Source organism: Xiphophorus maculatus, chromosome 5, assembly GCF_002775205.1.
Source record: "Xiphophorus maculatus strain JP 163 A chromosome 5, X_maculatus-5.0-male, whole genome shotgun sequence".
NCBI lineage: Eukaryota > Metazoa > Chordata > Actinopteri > Cyprinodontiformes > Poeciliidae > Xiphophorus > Xiphophorus maculatus.
Window position 1 is genome coordinate 22,656,294 of NC_036447.1, and position 23,826 is coordinate 22,680,119.

General features: G+C 40.4%; 1 protein-coding gene across 1 annotated transcript; it reads left to right on the plus strand.

Annotated features, from left to right (window-relative positions):
• Positions 1 to 140: 140 nt before the first annotated feature.
• prkaca (protein kinase cAMP-activated catalytic subunit alpha) lies at positions 141 to 22,006 on the plus strand. The gene is made up of 11 exons (XM_005805059.2): positions 141 to 612; positions 3,453 to 3,514; positions 4,838 to 4,966; positions 6,579 to 6,677; positions 9,049 to 9,131; positions 9,963 to 10,089; positions 10,774 to 10,869; positions 11,233 to 11,355; positions 13,316 to 13,375; positions 13,475 to 13,579; positions 13,675 to 22,006. The coding sequence occupies exons 1-11, from the start codon at positions 567 to 569 to the stop codon at positions 13,798 to 13,800; spliced, it is 1,056 nt and encodes a 351-aa protein (XP_005805116.1). The 5' UTR covers positions 141 to 566; the 3' UTR covers positions 13,801 to 22,006.
• The last annotated feature ends 1,820 nt before the right edge of the window (positions 22,007 to 23,826 follow it).

Below are 23,826 nucleotides of genomic sequence, written 5' to 3' on the forward strand. Positions count from 1 at the left end.
GTTTTTTTAAAGCTGGGTTCGCCACCGGAAATCGGGACGCTTCGGACTGAGAGTATCGCTCGCTCGCGCCGGGAACCGTTGTTTTTCTGGACTGAGGAGGAGAGGTGGGGAGCCGGGGTGGGGAGGGGGGCTCAATCGGCGGGGGCTGCAAGGAGGGTCAGGCGGAGACTGGATCCTCCGAGCTCGGGCCATCTGCGCCGAGCTCGGTCTGATGGTTCCACTGAAGCCCTAACCAGGGGGCCGGGGGTCCACGGAGAGGATCTGAAACCCGGCGTCGGCTGCGGATGACCGTGGAGGGAGTGGAGCCGCTTATCCCAGCCTTTCCTCGCCGTGGCGCCGCATTAGCAGCATCTGTCGGGGGATTTTTCTTCTTCTTCTTCTTCTTTTTTATTTATCTTTTTTATTTTCTCTTCTTCGTCTTCTTCTTCTTCTTCTTCTAAACGGGTTAACGCTCCGTTCCTGCTGGATAGAGGAAACACAGAGAAGATCTAAGAGAGATTACACCGGCTTGAGGAGGCTGCAGGGCGGCCCAAAGCCACGGATTGCTCCGTTGACAGGTTGTCATCATGGGCAACGCGCCCACGGCCAGAAAGGGCAGCGAGATGGAAAGCGGTGGGTATGCTCTCTCTCTCTCTCTCACCCCCACCCCTCCGGTCTGTACCTGCTCCGTTACATCCTCATGAAACGATGAGAAACAACGTGACACAGCGTCCCGTTAAAGCTTCACACCACCTGCCATACGCTGCAAGCAGCAGGCCTCCCTCCATTCATTACGACCCGCTAATCGGGCTTTAAACTGTATGCGTGCAGAAATTGCTCGACAGCGCTTCGCTCCAATGTCCGTGTGAAACATCTTGATCAGGAATCGATTTTAGGCTCCGTTTTGTGGTATGTTAGTGGGGCGTGGGATTTTTACACTTGACGTACAGCAAGTTTTAGTCTACAGTCATCATTTTCTGCAAACCAGCCGAGAGCGAGTGCAAGCTGCGGCTGTGTTGAGCGTCTTCATTTGTCTTTTTGCTCCGATCTTGGCGAGATCGCAAACGAGCTCGGTGTCAGGTGTTTCCCGAACACTCTGTGCCTGTTGCTTTATGGAAATAGATATTGCTGTTGACTCTGCTCCCGGGCAAAGCATCGGCAAAAACCGCGAAGCTTTTTGGAAGCTCGGAATTGGTTTTTCTGGGGGGAGGGAGGCTTCCTTCAACAAAAACTTGAACTCACATTGATAAATTCACCACTGTCTGCACACATACAGTGCAGACCAAAAGTTTGGCCGCACCTTTTAATTCAATGAGTTTCCTTTATTTTCATGACTATTGACATTGTAGATTCACACTGAAGGCATCAAAACTATGAATAACACATGTGGAAATATGCACTAAACAAAAAAGTGTAAAACAACTGAAAATACCCCTTATATTCTAGTTTCTTCAAAGTAACAACCTTTTGCTGTGATTACTGCTTTGCACACACTCTGCATTTTCTCGATGAGCTTCCAGAGGTAGTCACCTGAAATGGTTTTCACTTCATAGGTGTGTCCTGTCAGGTTAATAAGTGGGATTTCTTGCCTTATAAATAGTCATGAAAATAAAGAAAACCCATTGAATTAGAAGGTGTGTCCAAACCTTTGGTCTGTGCTGTACGTAGACGGATATGTATAGGTATGTTTAGCATGTTTGGAGTTTTGTTAAAACTTTTTATGCTACTTGAGCTGGGGGGGAAAAATTCAGGAATATTTAAACTTTTTGCAAATAAGTCATAAGTATTTATTATCTATGTTTTGTTACACGAAGAGCAAATTATTCAGACTTCCCTGAGTAAAAATAAAACATATATTGCAATGTACAATGTGCATTTCTATTTTTTGCGAAATAATATGTTTCTTGTGAGGCTTTTGGTTCTAGATATTATTCAAATAAACTATTAATTATTCTCAAGTTCATGCACTTTTCTTCTCAACTTTGCTGTAGAAGTTATGTAAAACTATTCAAAGCTATTTCACAGAATAGCATAGAAATTCCTTTATTGTCCCACACTGGGGAAATTTTGGTGCAGCAGCAGCACAGTGACAGATAATCAAAACAAGTATGTTCACACACACACACACACACACACATATATATATATATATATATATATATATATATATATATATATATATATATATAGAAATTAAATAAACTAAATGGAAAACGCTGTGCATTTATTAAAAATTGCATACAGTGGACCAAAGGAATCCGCAACTGGAAATATTCAAATTAATCAACACCCAGCTGAATCTTAATCACATTTCATGTGTGGTTTTTGGCTGTGTGTGGTTTTTATTTCCTTTTTATTTATTGCTTTTGGTTGTTGTGTTTTTTCAAAATGTCTTTTAGCGTGAACTGTTCTGTACAAAATTCAAATTGATTCGTCTTTGAGAGGGCAAACTTGCACTAGTGTTTGATTGTCACTATCTCAGTTGAAAATGGTCTCAAAATGACAATATTATCGTCTAGCGCAATTACTTCTGGGCCAAGTTATCGCCCAGCAAAATGTGATTTGTAACCACGACAGGCCTGGTTGGGAGGCGCCGCAAAAAATGTTCCACACATCCTTGGCCTGGACCTGCACTCACAGCACCTGTGCTGTAAACTCAATGCAAATTTATTGTTGAGCAGAAAATGAAAGCCTTCCCTCTTTGCATTGTAAAATAACATGAAAGATCAGAAAGTGGTTTGCATGTCAAAACATTAGCGGGACATATGCTACAAGCACTTCCACCAACAACATATCCCACTGTGTAATGCTTAAACACGGTTGCTGTGCAACAAGGATTAGTTAGACTCTCCTCTGCTGTGTCTTCTACGTTCAGGCGGTTTGTCTTTGCAGAGCAGACGCTTGCTCAGCCCGTTCTTATTTATTTATGTATTTCATTTTTGAGAATCGAAGATTATTGGCCATGCCGACTGGAAAGCTCTTGCTCCGCTTTCAGTTTCAAGAATCGGCACTTAGAGTTTCCAGAAAGCATAACATGTTTTGTACTTTCTTTCTGTTTTAATATAAAAATATCTCTAAATAAAAAACTCCCAAAAAAAACCAACACATATCATATTTCTTACCACAGCCGGAGCACTGAAACATGTAATTATGCTGTCTTTTTGAGGTGTGCTGCATTTTCATGAGTATAGTTTTGAGCACTGTGACTGGAGGGGTGTGTGTGTGTGTGTGTGTGTGTGCGTGTGCGTGTGTGTACGAGAGTGTTGGATGCAAATTATTGTTTGGAACTGCTTTGCATGTTAGTCAAAGTTGTGAAGTAATGTCACAAATAACAGTACAGCAGGATGTAGGTTTAGTCGTGCGTTGTGCAGTTGACCTCTAAAAATATCAGCAGACTCTTAAGTATTTCTGAAGCATCTCTCATTATCTGTAACAACAAACCACTAACACATGTTTCTCCCGTCCTCCTACAGTCAAGGAGTTCCTTGCTAAAGCCAAAGAGGACTTCCTCAAGAAATGGGAGAATCCTTCACAGGTTTGCAATCAATCAGTTAATCTTTTTTTTTTTTTTTTTTTGATAGCACATTTTAGCAACGAGGCATTTCAAACATGATAAAAACACGAAAATACACGGTGAACATTTGAAACACTGCATTGTGGCGTCCTTACGCATCAGATTGTTGATTCGTGTTTCATGATTATGTTTCAAAAGCAGCTCTAAACAGTTGGGTTTGTAGTCCAGATTTTACGGCACTCGGTGTTTCAGCTGTTTTGCAGTTTTCTGGAAGTTTGTTCCAGATTTGTGGTGCACAGAAGCTGAATGCTGCTTCTCCGTGTTTGGTTCTGGTTCTGGGGATGCAGAGCAGAAACAGAATCAGAAGACCTGACTGGTCTGGAAGGCTGATAAAACAACAAAGATGTTTTTATAAAAAATAATGGATGTTTTTTTTTTTTTGCTGTAGCACAACCACACAAAACACTACAGAAAATCCCAACATTTCATTGAAATATTTTCACAGATGTGGGAGAAAATCCCAAGTCAAGAAATGTTTTAACAAAATCACTGAAACCACCCTTAACATTGTCTGCTCATTTAAATGTAATTGAAGCATTTTGGTATCTTAAACTCTGCTGTTTGAGGAAGTTTTAGTCTAGAATCCACGACCTTATTAGTTCCCCTGAGGGATAACTATTTTGTGACTCACGTTTTCACTTAGCGCCCCTACAAACTGGGAAAGACCAACAACTGATCCCCGTGTAAGTCAGGAAATGGCGATTAAAAAACTCACAGTAAGATTAACAGCATCACTTAGTGACATTTTGGGGCCACTAATTGATGTGACCTCAAGACCAAAATGAACAATCTCAATGCCCAGCCCTGAAGCCGACAGATGCTGCAATTGTAACCATTACCGTTTCTGGTTGCAGCAGTTGTTGCAGCGGTGAATAAAGACGGACTGGTTCTAAATTTCTGGCCAATTCTAGTTTTCTCTCCAGAGACTGCAACCATCCCTGTTTCCAACAAATACAGCATCCTGTTTACTTTTCCGCAGACAGTTCTTTATGCATGTTTTCATAGTCTTGTAAAAAAACTGTTTTTGCATAAATGTATACCAGCACAGTTTGGGCAGTTCTCCTATCACACATTACTTCGAATGTGAATCTGCTATTTTTTCCTTAGGTTGTATGTTAGACCTTACTTTACAGTACTTATCTTATTTTTCTTGTTATTATGAATATTTTTATGCCTGTCTGTGGGCATCCGTTGCATGTGTTTATGAAAATGGCTTTGCAATGGCGCCTCCGCCGTCCTTTTCCAGAAAAATGGGCTAACCCTTTCTGTTTTTCACGTGTCCAGAACACTGCTAGCCTGGAGCAGTTTGAGAGGTTGAAAACCTTGGGCACGGGCTCGTTTGGCCGCGTTATGCTGGTGAAGCACAGAGAAACGGGACAGCATTACGCCATGAAGATCCTCAACAAGCAGAAGGTCAGTCTCGGCAGACCGGGGGTCATCGAGGTCGCAGGAGGGCGGGCGGAGTTAGGAGGGTTTAGAAATGTTATTGTCATTGAGATGCTCATGTTCAGTGTTGCCGGCTTGTTACTCGTGGGAAACACTGACCTGTTTTTTATGGGCGTTGGGGGGGAAAAAAGGTCCTGCTGCTTCGTTCAGGGAGCATCAAATCCAGGTGTAAGTTTCGTCTCAATCCACAAGTAAAATTGACATATTTGAAGAAATTAATACCTGCTCATGTTAGTTTTCTAACAGACTGGTGGGAAAAACAAATGTAAATAATCCAATTTCCCATCCAGTTCTACTGATCTGGATCACAGGCCTAACACGTTTCGTTTAAATGTCTGAACTGTTGATGTTCACTTGTTGATGATTATGATGGTAAGTCTTCTTTTATGTTGACAGGGTAATTAATTAGTTTTCATATATCTTAAAATATAACAAAAAATTGTGTAATTAGGGTATATATTAGGTTAAATGACTGTTAGCTACTATTCTTGGCCCTGGATAGATCAGTGAGTACTTTGAGCAACCTGCTAATAGTAATGAGAATATTATTGTGGCATAAGACACAAAGTAGTTGTTGAGTTGTGCTGGTAGTTGTTGAAAGCTTTTAAGCTGCTTATTTGACAATCTTTTGTGGATTTTTGTTGTTGTAGAAGACACAAACGGATCATAAGAACTGAAAGGATTTTGGAGTATACCGCATCTGGTTCATGACGCTGAAGTTAGCATCTGAGTTTTAGCTTCCCTTCAGAAGTGGAAGCCGATTTCATGTTTTATTTAGGGAATCTGGACTGGATCATTTCTGGTTAAAAGTTTTTTTTTTTAAAAACGCTCTGCTCTTTATAAAAGAGAGACAGCATTTCCAATGTCTGAATTGGTGTTACGGTCGCTTTAGAGTGAGTTCAACAGGTCAACGATAATGTATGTGCTGGTCAAACCCGGCTCGAGTTGTTCTGCAGATGGTGTGTACTGATGCAGTGAAGGCCAGTCATGCTGTTCTCACAGTGATCACAATGAAAGCGTCAGCAATTCGAACACAACTTCTTTGTTACTTCAAAACACGAGTCTTAAACTTGGAAATAGTCTGTCGAGCCTGAAGAGCTTGCCTTCATTTCCAGAACTAATGGGTGACGTTTTGTTCGACATGCTGCACTTTGATAAGAAATGCAATGGGGTGTTTAAATTTTTAAACTTGAATTTTTACGCCCAGAGATCTCAGTAAACTCTTGTTTTGACTACTTCAGAGTCCTTAAAGTGCAGTTTCTTATCAACTGTGAAAACAAAAAATCTCACTGTCTTGTTTTCCAAAACCCAGTATCAAGAGACGAATCTAGTCAGCTGAATGCACAGTAACATCTCTACTTGGCTTAGTATTTAACTGTTTAGTGAAAGTAAAGTTGTATTTCAAATAGCTTGTTTAACTCTCAGATGATGTTAGGGTGCTCTTGTAAGAGAGTTTTTTTTTTTAATTTATTACCTAATTCAAATTTCACAAGTCTTTTCTGTGATCAATCTGAGTTCCTTTTCTTCCTCTGAGTTTGCTTGTGTGTGTGTGTGTGTTTTGCTTGTGTGTGACCTCCAGGTGGTGAAGCTTAAGCAAATAGAGCACACTCTAAACGAGAAGAGGATCCTCCAGGCTGTCAGCTTTCCCTTTCTCGTGCGGTTAGAGTATTCATTCAAGGTACGGAGAACGTCTGACGGCGTCCCTGTTTGTATCCTTGGGTGGTCGCGAGTTGCACGTTTTGCCGTTCAGACCGACTGTCCAGAGCTTCTCCTCAAAACGGTCTCCGGAAACATGTCAACATGACAGAATAAAAGCGTTTCAGACAATGAAAATAAAAGACAATGAGCTAAAAAAAAACAAAAACCAAGATGGGCGCTCGCCGTTATCCACCTCTCTGCTGTGCTTAATTGAATCAAACTGGCTGCGGCTGCTGTTGTGAAGTCCCGCGCTGTTTCTGCACGGCGCTGCCCCGTCCTGTCTGTTTATGTCGCGTCAGTCGCCTCTTTGGATGCAGAGGCAGCATCAGGCATGAACTTGTTTGTCGCTGCATAACGAAATGATTGTGTGGCATGTGGAGAAGTGCGAGCTCCACACGCTAAGAGCTCTGATGACCCAGCCGCTGACCTCTCCGTTTAGACCCAGCCTTGTTTTGGCTTTCACCTTGCAACCTTTACTCATCTTTATCTATGTACTGCAAGATTTTATGAGAATGACTCTGTCATAGTCACTGTTTAATCACGTAAGTAGTGAGATGCACCAACCAGTTAAATGTGGCCAGTTTCAGATCATCGCTTTTGTTAACAGTCTGGCCTGCTGAGCTTCGATTAAAGAGTTTCAAATAAATTGTAGCTTTCCCAGTGTGATTATTAAAATGTTTACTGGGAACGAATGTGATATTCTACCATGTCCGTGAGAAAACAATCACAGTAAATCAGGTTAATACTGATCGTAAACAAAGACAAAATGGTTTGAGGTTTTAGTTTGGAAATGTCTTCATCATCCTCTCAAACGTGTTGGACCAGGGAGACATCTAAGAGTTGCAGGACACTGGCCCTTGAGGACCAGGATTGCCCACCCCTGCTCTATTAGCTGTTAGCATTGTTAGCATTGCTGAACGTCAGTGTTTCTGTGTATTTCCTAGAAATTACAGACCTAAAGCAACAAAAGTAGGAAATGATAAAGGAGCAAAATTATTAAGGCCCATTTATGTCGTTGTTTTATCAGTTCCCAAGTCTGACTGCGTTTATTGAAAAATGTCGGCTTTCTCCAGATAGAAATCAAGATTTCTGGTAAAATTGGGGCTTTTTATTTTAACATTACCTCAGTTTCAGATTATTTCCCCCAGTTTGGATTTAGGACATCATTCACCAGAAAAACGTACATTTAAAAATCTAAACATGCCATCGATTCACTGCTTTTTTTATGCCTTTTTCAGAACCTGTAGTTTCTAAACTCGATCCTATTTAGATGTAATTCATTCCTTCTTGTACAATCAGAACACGTGTAGCCAATCACAAGCTGTGATCTCCCATTCATAAACTTTTTAAGAGCCTATCCAATCAAGAGTCTTTAATAAATTTGGATAAACCAATCCAGATTAGATTCATTATTGTAGATGTCAGAAACCGAGCTTAACACAGCTTGTTCTGGAGCCAAAAAGCAGAAAAGTAAACACTCGTGTTGTTTCAAGATTTGTGGAAATTATAAACACCAAATAGCTTAGCATTTTAAATTTTATGTCCTTCATGGAAGTAAAACTACTGGGAAAAATCTAGAACTGTGAATCTGGAAAAGAACTGAATTTAGAAATGGAACATTTGTGGGAATCCTGCCTCCGTCTCATCAGTTGTTTCCTCTGCGCTGCCCTTGTTGATTTTCTGACCTCTGTTGTGTCGTCGCCTCTTCCGAGACCGTAAACCCCCGTCTCAGCAGAACAAAATCAGGCCGGCCACGTGAAGAGGAGTCAGCAGCACTCTTGCGCCTACACAGACTAACCCAGATGAGGGCCGTACTCCAATTTTGTCCTCGCTCAGGTTAAGCTGTTTAGACGCACCTGGTTGGGCAGGCATTCAGTATCCTTGAGGCCTTAAATAAACCTATTAACGGCCCATGTGTGCTGCTCTGCACACGGATTGAAGTGGCACCAATGAACACAAATCTATGCCACCAGTCATTCTGAGAGGTCCAGTATAATTTTTATATATTAAAAAAGCTTCCAATGGAGTAAAATTACAGGTAAATGTATTTTATTCTTAAGAGAAAGCTTTTCTCAGCTCTTATGTTGCTGAGCTGTTGTGCTGCAGCCCAAAAGAGACAAACTGACTCTTGAGTCAGTTTGTCTGACTCCAGACAAACTGTCACTTTATTTGTGTTATAGTCTTTCATTTAAGGTTTATTTCACCAGAGCCTAAAAGCAGTCAGGGAATAACACACATTAGCAAGAAGGCAACAAGCTTTATGCTCAGATTCCCATGTCTTTTTCCAGTTTATTGTGTGTTTGTATATTTGTACGTATTCCTAATCTCCATCCTTTTATTTGTGTATCCAGGACAACACCAACCTTTACATGGTTATGGAATATGTACCAGGTGGAGAAATGTTTTCCCACCTACGAAGAATTGGCAGATTCAGGTCAGTGTCTTTGAAGCATTTAACAGTCCCTCCGAAATGTTGCCATGTTTTTGTTGCTGTGATTGTTGGAGCCTAAAATAACAGATTTTGCAGCACCTTTTTCAAAAAGTTGTGGTCAAAGTTGCATTTTTTTAAGCTTTATTTTGCCATAACACAGTCTTATAAAAACCTCCCAATAAAAGATTAAAGGATTTTAACAGAGTTAAAACTGAAAATGCAGAGAACATTTTCAAGTGCCTTCTCAAGGTAGCATACTTAATGCAAATAAAGTCATGTCCTGAGGAGTTGTCAAAGTGCAAAAGAAATAATCCTTATTGGTCAATCAAGTTAACATGAGCTGTATGCTGTACAACAAATCCTACAGAACGTCTCGCGAGGGTTTTTGCAGAAAAAAAAAAAAGAGGACGTTACCGTTTAACGTCACACATGCTTTCATCTTCCAGGCGCAAGCTTCTGGAGATGTCGTAAAGCAGGAAGTTAAATTATTAACAGGAGGCTGAGGAGATTGGTCAAAATTCAGCCAAGTTCCAGTGATTGGTCAGAAAAGAACGAAATACAAAAAAACGTTAAGGTGATTCGTCGGATTTGCAGAAAAGTTGCGACGACTGCTGAAAAGTCTGAGAAAAAGATTGCAAATAATGAATGAATTTGCGTTAATAGTTGCTGCCGCAACTTCCTGGAGTTACTGATTGAAGTGTGCTTTCATGAAGCGTTCAGTAGTTTCTGATGATGGTCATGAAGATGCTTTGGTATTTTTGCTGTGTCTTAGTTCTCCAAAGTTTTATACCAAACCGTTCACTGTCGGTTCCTGCTGTGCTTCTGTTCGTGCAGTGAGCCGCACGCTCGGTTCTACGCTGCTCAGATCGTGCTGACCTTTGAGTACCTGCACGCTCTGGACCTGATCTACAGAGACTTGAAACCTGAAAACTTGCTCATAGACCAACAGGGCTACATACAGGTCAGAGATTCTGTTTCTTCCCTCACGATCTTTTGGTGTTTGTGGCCTGGTGTTCATTTTTGTTTATGTTGTTTTATTTATGTTCTGTAGGTTTTGCCACATTAAATTTATTTTTCTGTGTTGATTATTAATCTTATTTCTTTGTATTTAGTTCCTCGGCTTATTCTTGTGTTTGTGCATTTGGATTTATTTCCCTGATATCAGTTTTTGTATTTTGAAATCGTTTGAAATAAAATGAATTTTTAATCACAAACTGGGATTTAAAGGGATTAAAGTCAACCATTCCACACTGTAAAAAAAAAAGTCTATAATTTACAGTAAAATGCCTGCAGCTGTGCTTGCCAGAATTTTAAATTAATTCATAAATACGGTAAACTTCTGGAAACCACGGAAAATCAAACAGGGAAGTGTACATGTTCATAATTTCCTAAAAATATGAAAAAGGAAAAAAAAAAATCTAGAAAACTGTCTGGAAATGAAATTTATATTTATATCATTGTAGTAAAACTGGAAGAGTCTTGAATGGTTGTGTCGCCCCCTTGTGGTTTAATGTGAAATAACAGAAAATATTTCTGCTCCAAGATGTTTTCTCTTCCCTCTGTCTCTGTCTATTTTATTTTCAGTTATTTCTGATTAAAATAAACGTCCGTCAGCTATTTTTTTCTCTCTCTCATTGCTACTCAGGTTACAGATTTTGGCTTTGCCAAACGGGTAAAGGGCCGGACCTGGACACTGTGTGGCACCCCAGAATATCTGGCTCCAGAGATCATCCTCAGCAAGGTGATCCATCTTCCCTTGACCTTTTCGTCTGTTTGTTTTCGATTGTGTTTTTTAGTCGAAACCTGAAGTGAGGCAATCTGAAAACGCATTAAACAACATTTTGTTTTAACATTACAACAATATACTGTATATATATATATATATATATATATATATATATATATATATATATATATATATATATATATATATAAACTGTTAGAGTTATGTTGATCTGTCCTGATTTGTAAAAGGAGCCAAAATATGGTCCTAGCTGTGATGAATAGCACAAATATTTCACAAAAGAGCAAATATATTAAGGAAATTGTTAATATTTAATATTGCGCTTTAAAGTGAACTTTCTCCACATGTTTACACCGGCAGGGATACAACAAGGCAGTGGACTGGTGGGCGCTGGGTGTTCTCGTCTATGAGATGGCAGCAGGGTATCCTCCTTTCTTTGCCGATCAGCCAATTCAAATCTATGAAAAGATTGTATCAGGGAAGGTGAGTTTGGCTGTTTTCACTTTGCTCTGACACTTAAAACGTTTGGTGTTTTTTTACTGAAAACTGACTTCACTCTGTTTTTCTGTTTCGTCTTGCGCTTTTGAGGAAAAAATTTGATTAATTTCCGATAGTTTTCTTTTGTTGTTTAAAAACTCAGTGATTTCTGTAGACTGCTTCTACAGTACCTAAATCCAGATGTTTTGTGGTACATCATTTAATTTTAGGATTTATGGTCTTGTATAAATAAATCTCACCAAGACTGCGTAGTTTCAGTTCTTGTACGTAATCCAACTAATAATCCAAGAGTTTGATGTTTTTATAAGATGTGAATCAATCTGCAAGGCAAAATGTAAGAATTAACATTAACAATGAAAGTTTCCCTTCTTATTAGAGAAATCAGAATTTTTGGTAAGTAGTTTGTTACACATTTTAAAAGCCTTTTAGAGCTATACGTTAATATATTGAATTGCAATATCATATTCACTAAGGACTGCTCGGATGCAATATTTGACAGGATATATTTTGTATGCAATCCAAGAAGCAAATTCTGCATGCCAGCAATGATTCTGGTCTGTTGAGATACATGTTCACTGTATGGATGCCTTCTGATTGCAAAATAGTGGTGGGAACATGATGACAATGGAAACAGAAAAGAAAAGAAATTAAATTGTGCGTAAAGTAGTATCCCAGCTACGTTTCCCTGGCATCATGCAACTCTATTTTAAATGCAGTAACCTTCTTGCACCTGTGTCAGATTTCACAACTCGAGAGCTGGTGTCATGCAGCTTTTAGACGTGTCTCAGATTCAGCATACCCGAATCAAATATTTAGGTCATTAGCAGGACTCTGGAGAACTTGACTGCATACTGAGGAGATAATTCAACCTTTTGACTCAAGTGTCGGTGAACTAGAGACATATAAAAGTTTCAGGACGCTGCCCCTCGAGGACTGGAGTTTGACACCATTAGAGTGAATCGTTTAAAGGCAAGTTCAGAATTGTTTTCATTTTGTAAAAATCAACAATCAGTTGGAAGTTGACACCAACATTCACTATTGGTGAAAAAACCAAAGTGGATTTCTCCCTTTCTTGTTCGTGTAGGTGATGGACTGACTAACAGATGAGGATGAGGATAGGCAGGAGTCCTCCAAGGTGTTTGCAGACGACGTTGTGATCTGCAGTAAGAGCAGGGCACACGTAGAGAAAAAAGAAGACAGGTGGAGGTGTGTACTGGAAAAGAGAGGAATGAAGATCAGTCGCAGCAAGACAGAAGGGGTGTGTGTGTGTGGGTGGGTGAATGAGAGGGGCACAAATGTAACGGTGATGTCACAGGAAGTAAAGGTAAAGAAGGTAGAGGCCCGGGGTCAATCTTCCAGAGCAGTGGAAGAAGTGTGGGAAAGAGGTGAAGAAGTGTGTTAAAGTGGGGTGGAATGGATGGAGAGAAGCATAGAGTTGGATGTGTGATAAAAGTGTATCAACAAGAATATGAGGAAAAGTGTACAAGACAGTAGTGAAACCGGTGATGGTGTGTGGTTTAGAGGCAGTGGCGATGAAGAAAAGGCATGAGGCAGAACTGGAGATGTCGAGGTTCTCTTTGGCAGTGATAGGATTAGCAATGGGAGCACCAGAGAGGCCAGGCTGAGATAGTTTGGACATGTGCAGACGTGTCAGTAGGTTGGAAGCCACGGGGCAGGAGGCTGAGAGAAAGACCAAACCCAAGATTTATGGATGGACATGAAGTTAGGTGGTGTGAGCGGAGAGGATGCAGAGGATAGCACGAAAAGGAGTTAGATGATTTGATGTGGTGACCCCTGAAGGGTAAAACCAAAAGAGAAAGCAGAGATGAGAAGGATTCCCAATTCACCTGCTTTTTTTTTTTTCTTTTGAAGACTTGTGGAAAACTCTTTTTGTCACTGTAACTGTGTGTTCACACAACTGCTTCTTCCATTCCCTTGTCCTCAGGTTCGGTTCCCATCTCACTTCAGTTCAGACCTGAAGGACCTACTGAGGAACCTCTTACAGGTGAAGGCAAAAGTCTAGGAAATACTCAACTTACAGTAAGGTGTGGTTTATTTTCCCATGATCTCCAAGATGAGGCGAACGTTCTTCTCTCGTTTTCAGGTGGATCTCACAAAGCGCTTTGGGAACCTCAAAAACGGAGTCAACGACATCAAAGGACATAAGTGGTTCGCAACAACTGACTGGATTGCCATCTACCAGAAAAAGGTGTGTTGATATTTCCACATTGCACACACTTGTGTCTCTGTTTGCACTGCATTTGATTGGGATTCGGAGCATTTTATGTTTTTGATTGTTTCTAGGTGGAAGCTCCCTTTGTTCCAAAGTTCAAAGGACCAGGCGATACCAGCAACTTTGACGACTATGAAGAGGAGGAGATCCGTGTCTCCTTCACCGAGAAATGTGCCAAGGAGTTTGCTGAATTCTAGAGTTAGAGGAGAAGAAATAAGGAAAATAGGGAAAGTCTAAGGTAGGCTGGTCAAACGGGAGACACAAGAAAAGTCTGCTGTCTTCTGTCCAAATATAAGCACCAGCTACAAAAAAGAAAAGGGAAAAAATCGAATAGAGGTGTGCGGAAAAAGAGAGCGGAGACTGATAACCAGCAGTGTTGCCTTTTCTGTTGCGTTTCTGTTGTGTTTTATTTATTGTCGTCTTATTTATGAATCCCTTTACAACGACGCTGTGTTTCATGGGTGTCGGGAGCCCCACTAACTTAGAGTTGCCTCTACGCATTTTCACCCGAGATCTTCCCGTTTCTGCAATTATTTCTGTTCTGTTCATTTCTGTGCCACAGCAAAAAGACAAGTCAACCAGTCGATCTGCCGGTCATTACATGAACGTGCACGTAAGATATCGTCAGTTTACACCGATGAGGTGAATTGAGCAAAACACAACACACGTTAAGATAAATGCCCATGGGATATATATTTTGTCTTGAGTTCACCTGACCCATTTCATAGATATAATACTTCAAAGGCACAAGAGGCCAAAAGAAAGACGAAACAAAAAGTCAGGTACGTCTGTTGTGTAACTCCATCTATGGCTCTTATTATTGTTAATATATACAGACTTTGTACATATCTGCAGTACTCCATTTTTAAATGTTAGTAGGTACTTAGTGGCTCCAGTGAAACCATATCACGCTAACGTACAGTACAATGACATACGAATAAAAAGAACGGATTTCTCTCAGTTTCAATGGTGTTGTGAGAAAAACACCAACCGCATAATGGAAACTCAGGTTTGAACATATCACTTAGCAGACATTTATCTCCATGAAACCTATGGATCGGCAGGCAAATCTCGGAGTATAGATTTGGGAATTTGAAGTTCTGGTTTTAAACGAGTTTAAAAGGAACACACACAAAAAAAGGGACTATTTAGAGTTTTAGTTGGCGTCTTCCACACTTTATCCCTTCCAGAATATTTGGTCAGTTTTGATTAAAGTACTTCCTGTTTCAGCTCAGAGCTAATTTACTCCATGAGATTATTCTACTTGTTGAAACAACCGCTTGGCCCCTTGGTTTTGACTTTTAGACACCGTGTGAGGCAGAAGACCTCCCACTGCTTCTGGCTGAGGGTCATCAGTGCTCCAGTCTGTACGGATGGCGATCAGGATCGTGTGCTTTACCTTGGTTGTTGCTGTTTGCTCATATCACAAAAGAGAACCATGCAACTCTGTTATCATTTCCTTTGTGTGTGTGTTCAGGACATGCACTAGTTTTGCTAAGTTTCATTTTATGTGTATGTATTGATGATCTGAAAATGATTGGTACTCTATTTGTCAAGTTACAGATGGGTGAACCACCAGGAGGTGAATATGCATCGGGGAATTTTGTATTGAACATGTGTTTCCTCAGTGAATTTGTTTCCTCAGTGAATTTGTTTCCAATGAGGCTATTGATATAATATTCACACCAGATGTTGCTAGCAACCCAAATAATCTGTACATACAAAGAAATAAAAACAACTAAGTCCATAAATAAGGTTGTATATAACAAAGTTGAATTCTCTTAAATATTTGAAAGAGAAGCTTTAACACGTCTCCCGTATGTAGAAACTAGTCAAAGTTCTCAGTTGTCATTTTGAATTATTCTTTGATAAAAACTGTCTTGAAATTTCGTCCGGCCTCTCGGCCGCTCTCTGATAACCAGTTATTTCTGTAGTGTTTCCAATTATATTCAAGTCAGGTGATTGACTATGTTTTTTGGGATCATTGTCTTTCTGAAACGTGCTGTTGCACTCCTTCCTATCTTGCCACGTATGCTGGCATTTTAAAAGATACCTGTTACATGAGTCTGAACATGAGGAAATTAAGGACATTTTGCAAAACCTCAAATTCTGTCATGTTTTTCAAGTATTTGTCCTACTTTTGATCAGCTTTGTCTGTTTATACTAGCGACAAATAGGACCAATTTTAAAATGTTCTGCAGTTATGACCAGTCGTGTATTGCTTTTTCATAACCACACCATCTTTTAATTTCTCCTTAGAAAGATAAAAAACAGACCCTATGGGTATTAAATTTCTATGCTCTGAGAGTGCCCCCTAGTGGTTCAAACAATTACTAACCAGATTAATCAAAACACAACAGCTACAGCTAAAATAATTTTGTGGCAGCTGCTGCATGTATACCTGACGTATGAGAGCAACCACTCTCATGTGGCAAGATTTGGTTTATATTATAATTAAAGTTGAATATGCTACAGTGTTGAATGTGTAGTGATGCAATATGCATTATTTTCCAATCACATAATTTCCTGAGGCAAAAAAACTGATGCAAAATATTGTAACAAGGGCATTACTAAGAATATCTTGGTACATTTCTTCCTATAAATGCTGCCAGTACCATATCCTGAAAGACAGGCCCACACTATAATGTTCCCACCTCCAAACATCACTATCACTATGGTGTTTTTGGGGTTGTTGGCCAGTGCCATTTCTTCTCCAAACATTGTGTGTGTGGTGACATTCAAAGAGTTTAATGTTGGTCTCATCTAAAGATGATAAGCCAGTATTCCACTGACTTGACCAAAATGTTCTATAGCAGACTTAAAGCAAGCTAGAGCAAACTTTCCGGTCAATAAGGGAGTCTCGTATAGTGAGGCCATTGTGGTTGAGTTCATCATTTATTTCCATGATAAAAAAAAAAATTGGATTACAAAAGCTCAGTGAGACCAATCCTTTGCTTTTGGAGACCTGATCTGATTACTCTTTTTTTGTCAGAAATTTTACAAAAAAACACTGTGTTCTTTCCTCCTCGGATAATGGCTGTAATGGTTCTCATTCAGAAGCTTAGAAATATGTCTCTAACCAGTTCTATTTGTATTTTTGCAATAATAGGGGTGAGGAGGTCGTAAAATTGCTTCTTACGTTTTTCTTGCGGTAGCATAAAAGAGAAATTGTTTACGCTCGCGCCTAAATCAGCTGTCATGAATTATTGATAACTGAACTAATATAAGGCAGGATTGCTTACTACATACAGTAGTTACAGATTTCAGTTATGTTCAGTTGCCTTTTTCTTTCAAGTTTATTACATATGTTATGTTGATCTTGCTGTGAATGGGAGTTTCTTGGGTTGTTACAGACATCTAGTGTGAATTTTATGTCAGTTGGACTGATAGAAATTTATTTACTGAGAAGAGCTATGTTTGATCATTGTTTTCCTGCTATAGCTTGTTGAAATATCCTTTTACATGTACAGTAAACAACCTGGTGATTTGAAGTTTATGACAAAGGCCACCTCAGGTGTTCGGGGGTCTCTGTGCTTGACACAGTTTGACAGCAGGGCATTATAACAATGTCCTGAGAGGATTACATTTTTGTTTCAGGCATTAAATTATAATTTGATCTTTTACCTTAATAGGGATGTGAAATATTATAGTTCAGATAGGCACAAGGAATTCCTTTCATCATGTTTTTTGTCAAGAGTCTCAACTTTGTGAAAAATCTCAGATATGAGAAAAATATGATCGGCCTTTTGTTTGAAATACACATCTGTAATGTTACTAGTCTGTGTGCATCATTTGTAAATTAGAGTGGTGTTTGAAACGGCTTAACATTAAGGAATTATCCAGGTGGGCGACTTGGGTTCACAGTATCCTTTACCCCATGTGTCTCTTAGGAGAGACCATTCCCATCCATGTATCTACTGTCTTCCACTTATCCAAGATCTGGTCCAAGAGGGATCCCCAGACATCCCACCCCCCCATAAGCATCATCCAGCTCATTCTGGGTATCCCAAAGGGTTCCCATGCCAGATGGGACATATAATGGGATGTGGCCAGAAAACCTCCAAAGGGAGGTGTCCAGGGAGCATTCTGATCAGATGCCCTAACCACTTCAACTGACTGTTTCGATGTGGAGAAGCAGTGACTCTACTTTCAGCAACCTCCCAGAGATTCTCACCCTGTCTTTAAGGCAGAGTCCAGCCATCCTCCAGAGGACGCTCATTTCGGTCGCTTGTATCCGGGATCTCATACTTTCAGCCTTTTTTCTTATCTTATTACCATAGGTGAGGGTCAGAATCTATTTCAGTAATTTGAGAGCTTAGCTCTTTTTTCAGCACAACACATCACAACTGCATACAAAGCCCCAGTCCATCTGTTGATCTAGCATTCTATCCTACTATCACTTGGGAACAAGACACCTAGATACTTAAACTCCTCCACTTGAGGCGGAGACTGACCCCTGACTGAGAGCGGAGCAGTCTTCCTTTCTCTGGCCAGAAACCTTGGCCTCAGACTTAAAGGAGCTGACTCTCATCCTGGCTGCTTCACACTCTGCATTGAACCGCTCCAGTGCCCAATGGAGGTCATGAGCTGAAAAAGCCAACAGAACCCCCATCTTAAGTAAAAAATGTAAAAATGAGATCCTGAGATTTCCAAACCAGATGCCCTCTCCTACAGGACTATTCCTTGAGATCCTGTCCATGAATACTGATGGAGTCCAAAGCACACTGGGAACAGGCTTGACTTTGTGCCGAGAATACAGACCCCAGCTCTTGCTTTCGGAATACATAAATTGGATACCCAACCAGACACCCCATACTTGTGAAGAACAGCCCCCAAAATACCTGGGATGGACCTGGTCATAAGCCTACTCCAGAACCATAAAACACATGTAGAACTGACAAGCATACGCCCTCAGCAGTTCCGCAAATTAAAAGATGTAGCCCACTGCTCTATGAGCATGACAAAAGCCACATTACACTTCCTGTATCCAAGGTTCAACTATCAGTCAGATCCTCCTCTCTGACACCCCAGACTAAGCTCTCCCAGGGTGGTTGAGAAGTGTGATTCCTTGATAATTGGAACACACTGTCAGCCACCCTTTCTTGAAAATGAGGACCACCAGATCAGTCTGCCACTCCAGTGGTGTTGTTCCAGTCCTCCATGTGACATTGAAAAGGTGTGTCAACCATGACAGGCCCACGGTGTCCAGAGTCTTTAGAATATCAGATTGAATTTTCTAAACACCTGACACGCTACCACCAGTGAGCATGTCAACTACCGTGGTGACCTCTGCCGCTTATCTGAGATTGGGTCCAGGAGGAAACCCCAGACATTCCTCCCTCCACAGTGACATGATCCACTTGTTCCAAGTCTTCAGGCTCAGCCTCCTCCGTGGAGGACATGGGTGACCGGATTAAGGAGCTCTTAAAAGTCCTCCTTTCATCATTCAACAATGTCCTCAGTCCTCTCTGAGTAGCCAAAAGGTTTCCCCGAACTTCCTGGAGTCCAATTGAAAGTCTCTTTCCACAGCCTCTCTGAATTCCTCCAATGCCCGATTTGTTGCTTATGCAACTACAGAAGCCTCTGTCCTTTTGGCTACCCAGGACTTGTCAGCTGCTTTAGAAGTTCCCAGGAATATCCGACCCCAGATGGACTCCTTCTACAGTCCTGATGCCTTCTATCACTACTGGTGTCCACCAATGGGCCCTCTGGTTGCCATCAAGATAGACATCGATACTATTAATGCCACAACATTGACCATGTTCACAATGGAGATTCTGAATATGGTTCATTCAGATTCCATGTCCCCACCCTCCTTTGGGACATGAGAGAAATTCTCCTGGAGATGGGAATTGATCATCATTGGGACAAGTTCCTCCGCCGAACATTTCAGGTCACCCTTACCAGGTCTCCCCTGCCACTGGATCTAATTCACTACCAGGTGGTGATTAGTTGACAACTCTGCCCTTCTTTTCAACTGAGTCTCCAAGATGCAAAGTCATTGGTCTGATGATATGATTACAAAATTGATCATCAAATTTTGGCCCAAGGATTCATGGTGCCAAGTACAATTATGATTCACCTTGTGTTCAAACATGGTATTTATGAACATTTTGTGCCTCACACAGATGTTCAACAACAAAACACCAGTCAGGGTCAGATTGGCAAGGCCAAATCATCCCAATCACACCCTTCCAGGTAACCCGGACATTGCTTGCATGGGGATTGAAGTTCCCCAAGTGTATCACTACATCCCCAGATAACACTGTCAGGAACTCAAAGAGGGTTGGATAGCTATTTTTCTGTGCACAGGGGACCATTCCCTTTTACCACATAGGGCCCCCGATTTACACTGTGCTGACATAGCTTGAACACAGATAAATGATATGAAGAGGCAGAGTGTCAGGCTGATACAGTGAAGGTCTGATTTGGCCTTATCAATAAACATCAAATAAGAGAACTTGCAGGAAGCGACATATACACAATATCTTATCACGTCTGGTAAAAATGTTAATTACAGAAATATTTTATTGTAGTACCATAATGTCACATTTTTTAAATATTCCAACTTGTTATTGAAGTAAATTTACTCAGTGATGAATTAAATACCATGTTAGGAAATAATTGTTTTCAACAATGTAATCAATGACACAGTTACTGGGCGCCCTGTGTTAAGACTTCAAACAGCCACCTTTTTACAATAGTACAGCACAACAGCATTTACAGAGATGGACTTTTGGCCATTTTCCTTTACATAATCTCTCTAGATTGTCCAGGGCCTTGGATCTTGAGACTATTTTCAGTTTACTGGTAAAGGCCACTAGGCTATTCTCTAAATCATCAAGTATTTCAAAGAATTTATGATGCCATAATTAACAGACTCAGAGGGTTATAGATCCTCCATCGTACTTCAGTGAACATGACATTTACATCTTCATACTTTGTTTCAAACCCACTTACAGTGTTTGTTGCTGAAAAGCTTAATCTCTGTTTCATCTGACCAATGCTCATACCGCTGTTCAAGGTCTCAGTAGAGTTTTGTAAGCTGTCCATGTTTCTGTTAATGAAGGAGGGACTGAAAAGGCTTCGTGCCTCACTTGCAGCTGGATGGCTTGTAGATGGGGTCTCATGATCGTTATGGAGACTTGGCGTCCCCAAGATGTCATTATTTGCTGTTGTTGTTCTCAGTTCAGCTCTGTTCTTTGAATTAAAATGTTTCTATTACATCTACTTTAAAGGGATTGTTGGGACTACCAAAAAGAATGGCTCTGGTAACTTTATTTTAAAAATCTATTACATTCTATTATTCAATTATTTCCCCCACTGAATAAAGTGAAAGTTTGGACTTTCTATTTTTTCTAGTGGGAGATTAGCTCGCTGCAGTAAATTCTGAATTTGTTATATGTTTTTCTTTTTTTGTACATTTCTTTGCAAAAATAGGTATGTTTTGTCGGTACCCTTATTACAAATGCAGAGTGGGTTAAGATCTAAAAACACTCAGTTCACATCTCTCACATCATTTAACACATAAATGGTAAATTTGCTGCAGTATAAGCTGCTGGTTTTATTGTGAAACTCTAAGGCAAAAGTGTGTTCACCGGCTATATTATTATTATTACTGTGTGAACAGAGACAGAATGCGAGTTTGGTCGAATTTACAGTGGACCTGAAACACTTAATTGCAGAATAAAAACACGTACTACATCTGAAACAATGGTCCACTGTAAGATTATTTATTTTACCTTGTGATTCACATTCAACTTTTAGGCCCCTTCATAAAATGACCTAATGTTATGCTTCACATTTGTTTTTTCTTGTATGTTAAATGGTAGGAAATGAATTGCCACAATAAATCTGGGGCTTGTTTATTTTCTTTATGCCATGTAAGGCCACTAGTTTGAATTTAAAAATGTCTCTCTTGAGTTGTTACGTTCGGTGTTCTGTCAAATCTTTTCCTGATGAATCTGGAGGTATGTTAGCAGACAGATGGCAGCCTTCTGGTCGTCATCCGCCTGCTCACTGATTATAATAGCCTAATTTATAGACTATTACTATCATCATGATATTGTTTGCATCTATGGTTGGGAAATCACCTCCCCAACATTTCCTTCATGTCAGGTTCAGTATGCAGCATCCTGGAGACACTTTTGCAGAGACAAAACTTCTTCTCAGTGCAGGCACAATGCTGGTACATAAGAGCCTACAGTCGCACTTTTTAGGGAAATGAGATCTCCCTCCTCCCCAGCCAGTGTAAACCATATCGACCCATGCCACACACACACACACACACAAAACACTCTTGTGAAGGGAAGCATCTAAAGTCACGGGAACAGTGACATAAAAACAAGTGTAATATTTTGCAACATGAGTATCATTCCAATAAAGTTTTACTTGTAAAATCTCCCCTGAACTTGTGTCCTTACTGAGCAATGTGTGTGTGTGTGTGTGTGTGTGTGCGTGTGTGCGTGTGTGTGTGTGTGTGTGTGTGTGTGTGCGTGTGTGTGTGTGTGTGTGTGTGTGTGTGTGTGTGTGTGGTGGCTTGGATCCAACATTAAGCTTGGCTCATCAATGAAAAATAAATAGAGAACACTTTTAATCATAACATTCTCGTGGGTAATCTTCACATTGTAAACAATGTGAAGACAAATGTTGTTGTCTCATATATGCAATTTTGCTGAAGAACTTTATCATAAAAGTTAAGACAAACATGTCGAAACTGGGTCAACACCCAGATCTTGAGATTTCCCAAATTAACCATTTATTTAAAGAACAAGCAGGAATTCAAAACACAATCCAGTCTGAGTCATTTTTAAGCCTGTGTTTTGTACATATCTTTTGAGGAAACTTAAATTAATAAGATAATTAATTTAAGGAATGGGGAGGTGGAGGCTGGTCCCCTAATGAAGTTCTCCCTTGGGTCTCAAAAAACCTCGGAGCGGCTCTGTTTCTTAAAGTCTATATCCTTAACTCACAAAAAACTGTTTAACTACAAGAATGGTTCCTTTACTCTTACGAAATGCTGAAGGAACAAATGGACCAATAGTTTTTGTTTTGGACTTTTTTGGGGGGGGGGTCAGCCATTCATCCGGAATGGAGTCGCCCTCTATCTTTATGGAAATGCTCAGTTGGATTCATAAAAAAAAACAAAGACGATGGTAAAATTCAGAGAGCTTCTATGTTTCTTTGTGCTGTGATGGATGGGTTTTGCTGTAAACCTTCAACAAAGAGTACAGACACAAGGCGAGATAGTTCCGCCTTAAAATCTGTGTGCATCTGTTTTGTTGGACGGAGGCGCCATCTTCAGTCCACCTTAAGCGCACAATGTGGCCAACGAACGCTGGAGTTCCTACAGGGCTACGGCAAGCAGTTTGTGTAAATATTTCACATCCCTAAGACATAGTTATTGTCTGCTAGTTTGCAACAGCTGTAGTTCAACGTGTCCTCATACTAATTAATTATTTTTGCTTCATTTGTCCCTAATTTTTTAAAAAAAATCTAAAGCACACCGTTAGTGATATATAACAATATATACACCAAAAATGATTTTAGATTTGTCAAATCCCAGAGAATCTAAAAATATTCTCTGGGATTTGAGACTTTTGAGAAGTTAGAAGTAATCTTCTAACTTCAGAAGTTAGAAGATTACTAACTTGAGAATGTTAACCCAAATGTTAACATTTGCATAACCCAAATGTTAACTCCCAACACTTGGGTTATGCAGAGAAACATCTGCGGATGCAATTTAAGGTAGCACTTAAAACAGTTTGTGTCCTTGAGTGACATCACAGGAAAATCTTAAGCAATCATACATGGTATTAGAGAATTGTGGATCTACAGGAATCCACAATGTGAATGTGCGACTGTGGCGCAGGAAGTCTAACATGTGGTGGAAGACCTTGGAGTCAGAAGACCAGCAGTGCAGGAGCTTGGACTCTGCAGGCTGGTGGTGCAAAAGTGTGAAGTGCTGCGGCTGCTGTGACATGGCCAATTAGGTGGCCAGCACCGATGGCAGAGCAACCTGAGGTGGTTGACATATATGCCTTGAAAAGCCCTGACGATGGCCAGTGATGAGGAACCTTGGGGACCCATTGGCATCAGCTGAGGAACTTGGTTGGTGGCGGTTGAGGAACAACCAATGAGCTGGTGGAAGAACAGCTGAGTGTCTGGAGAGGCGGATGGTATCCAGGTGCTTAGAGGCTGCAGGCTTGCAGTGGCAGCTGAAA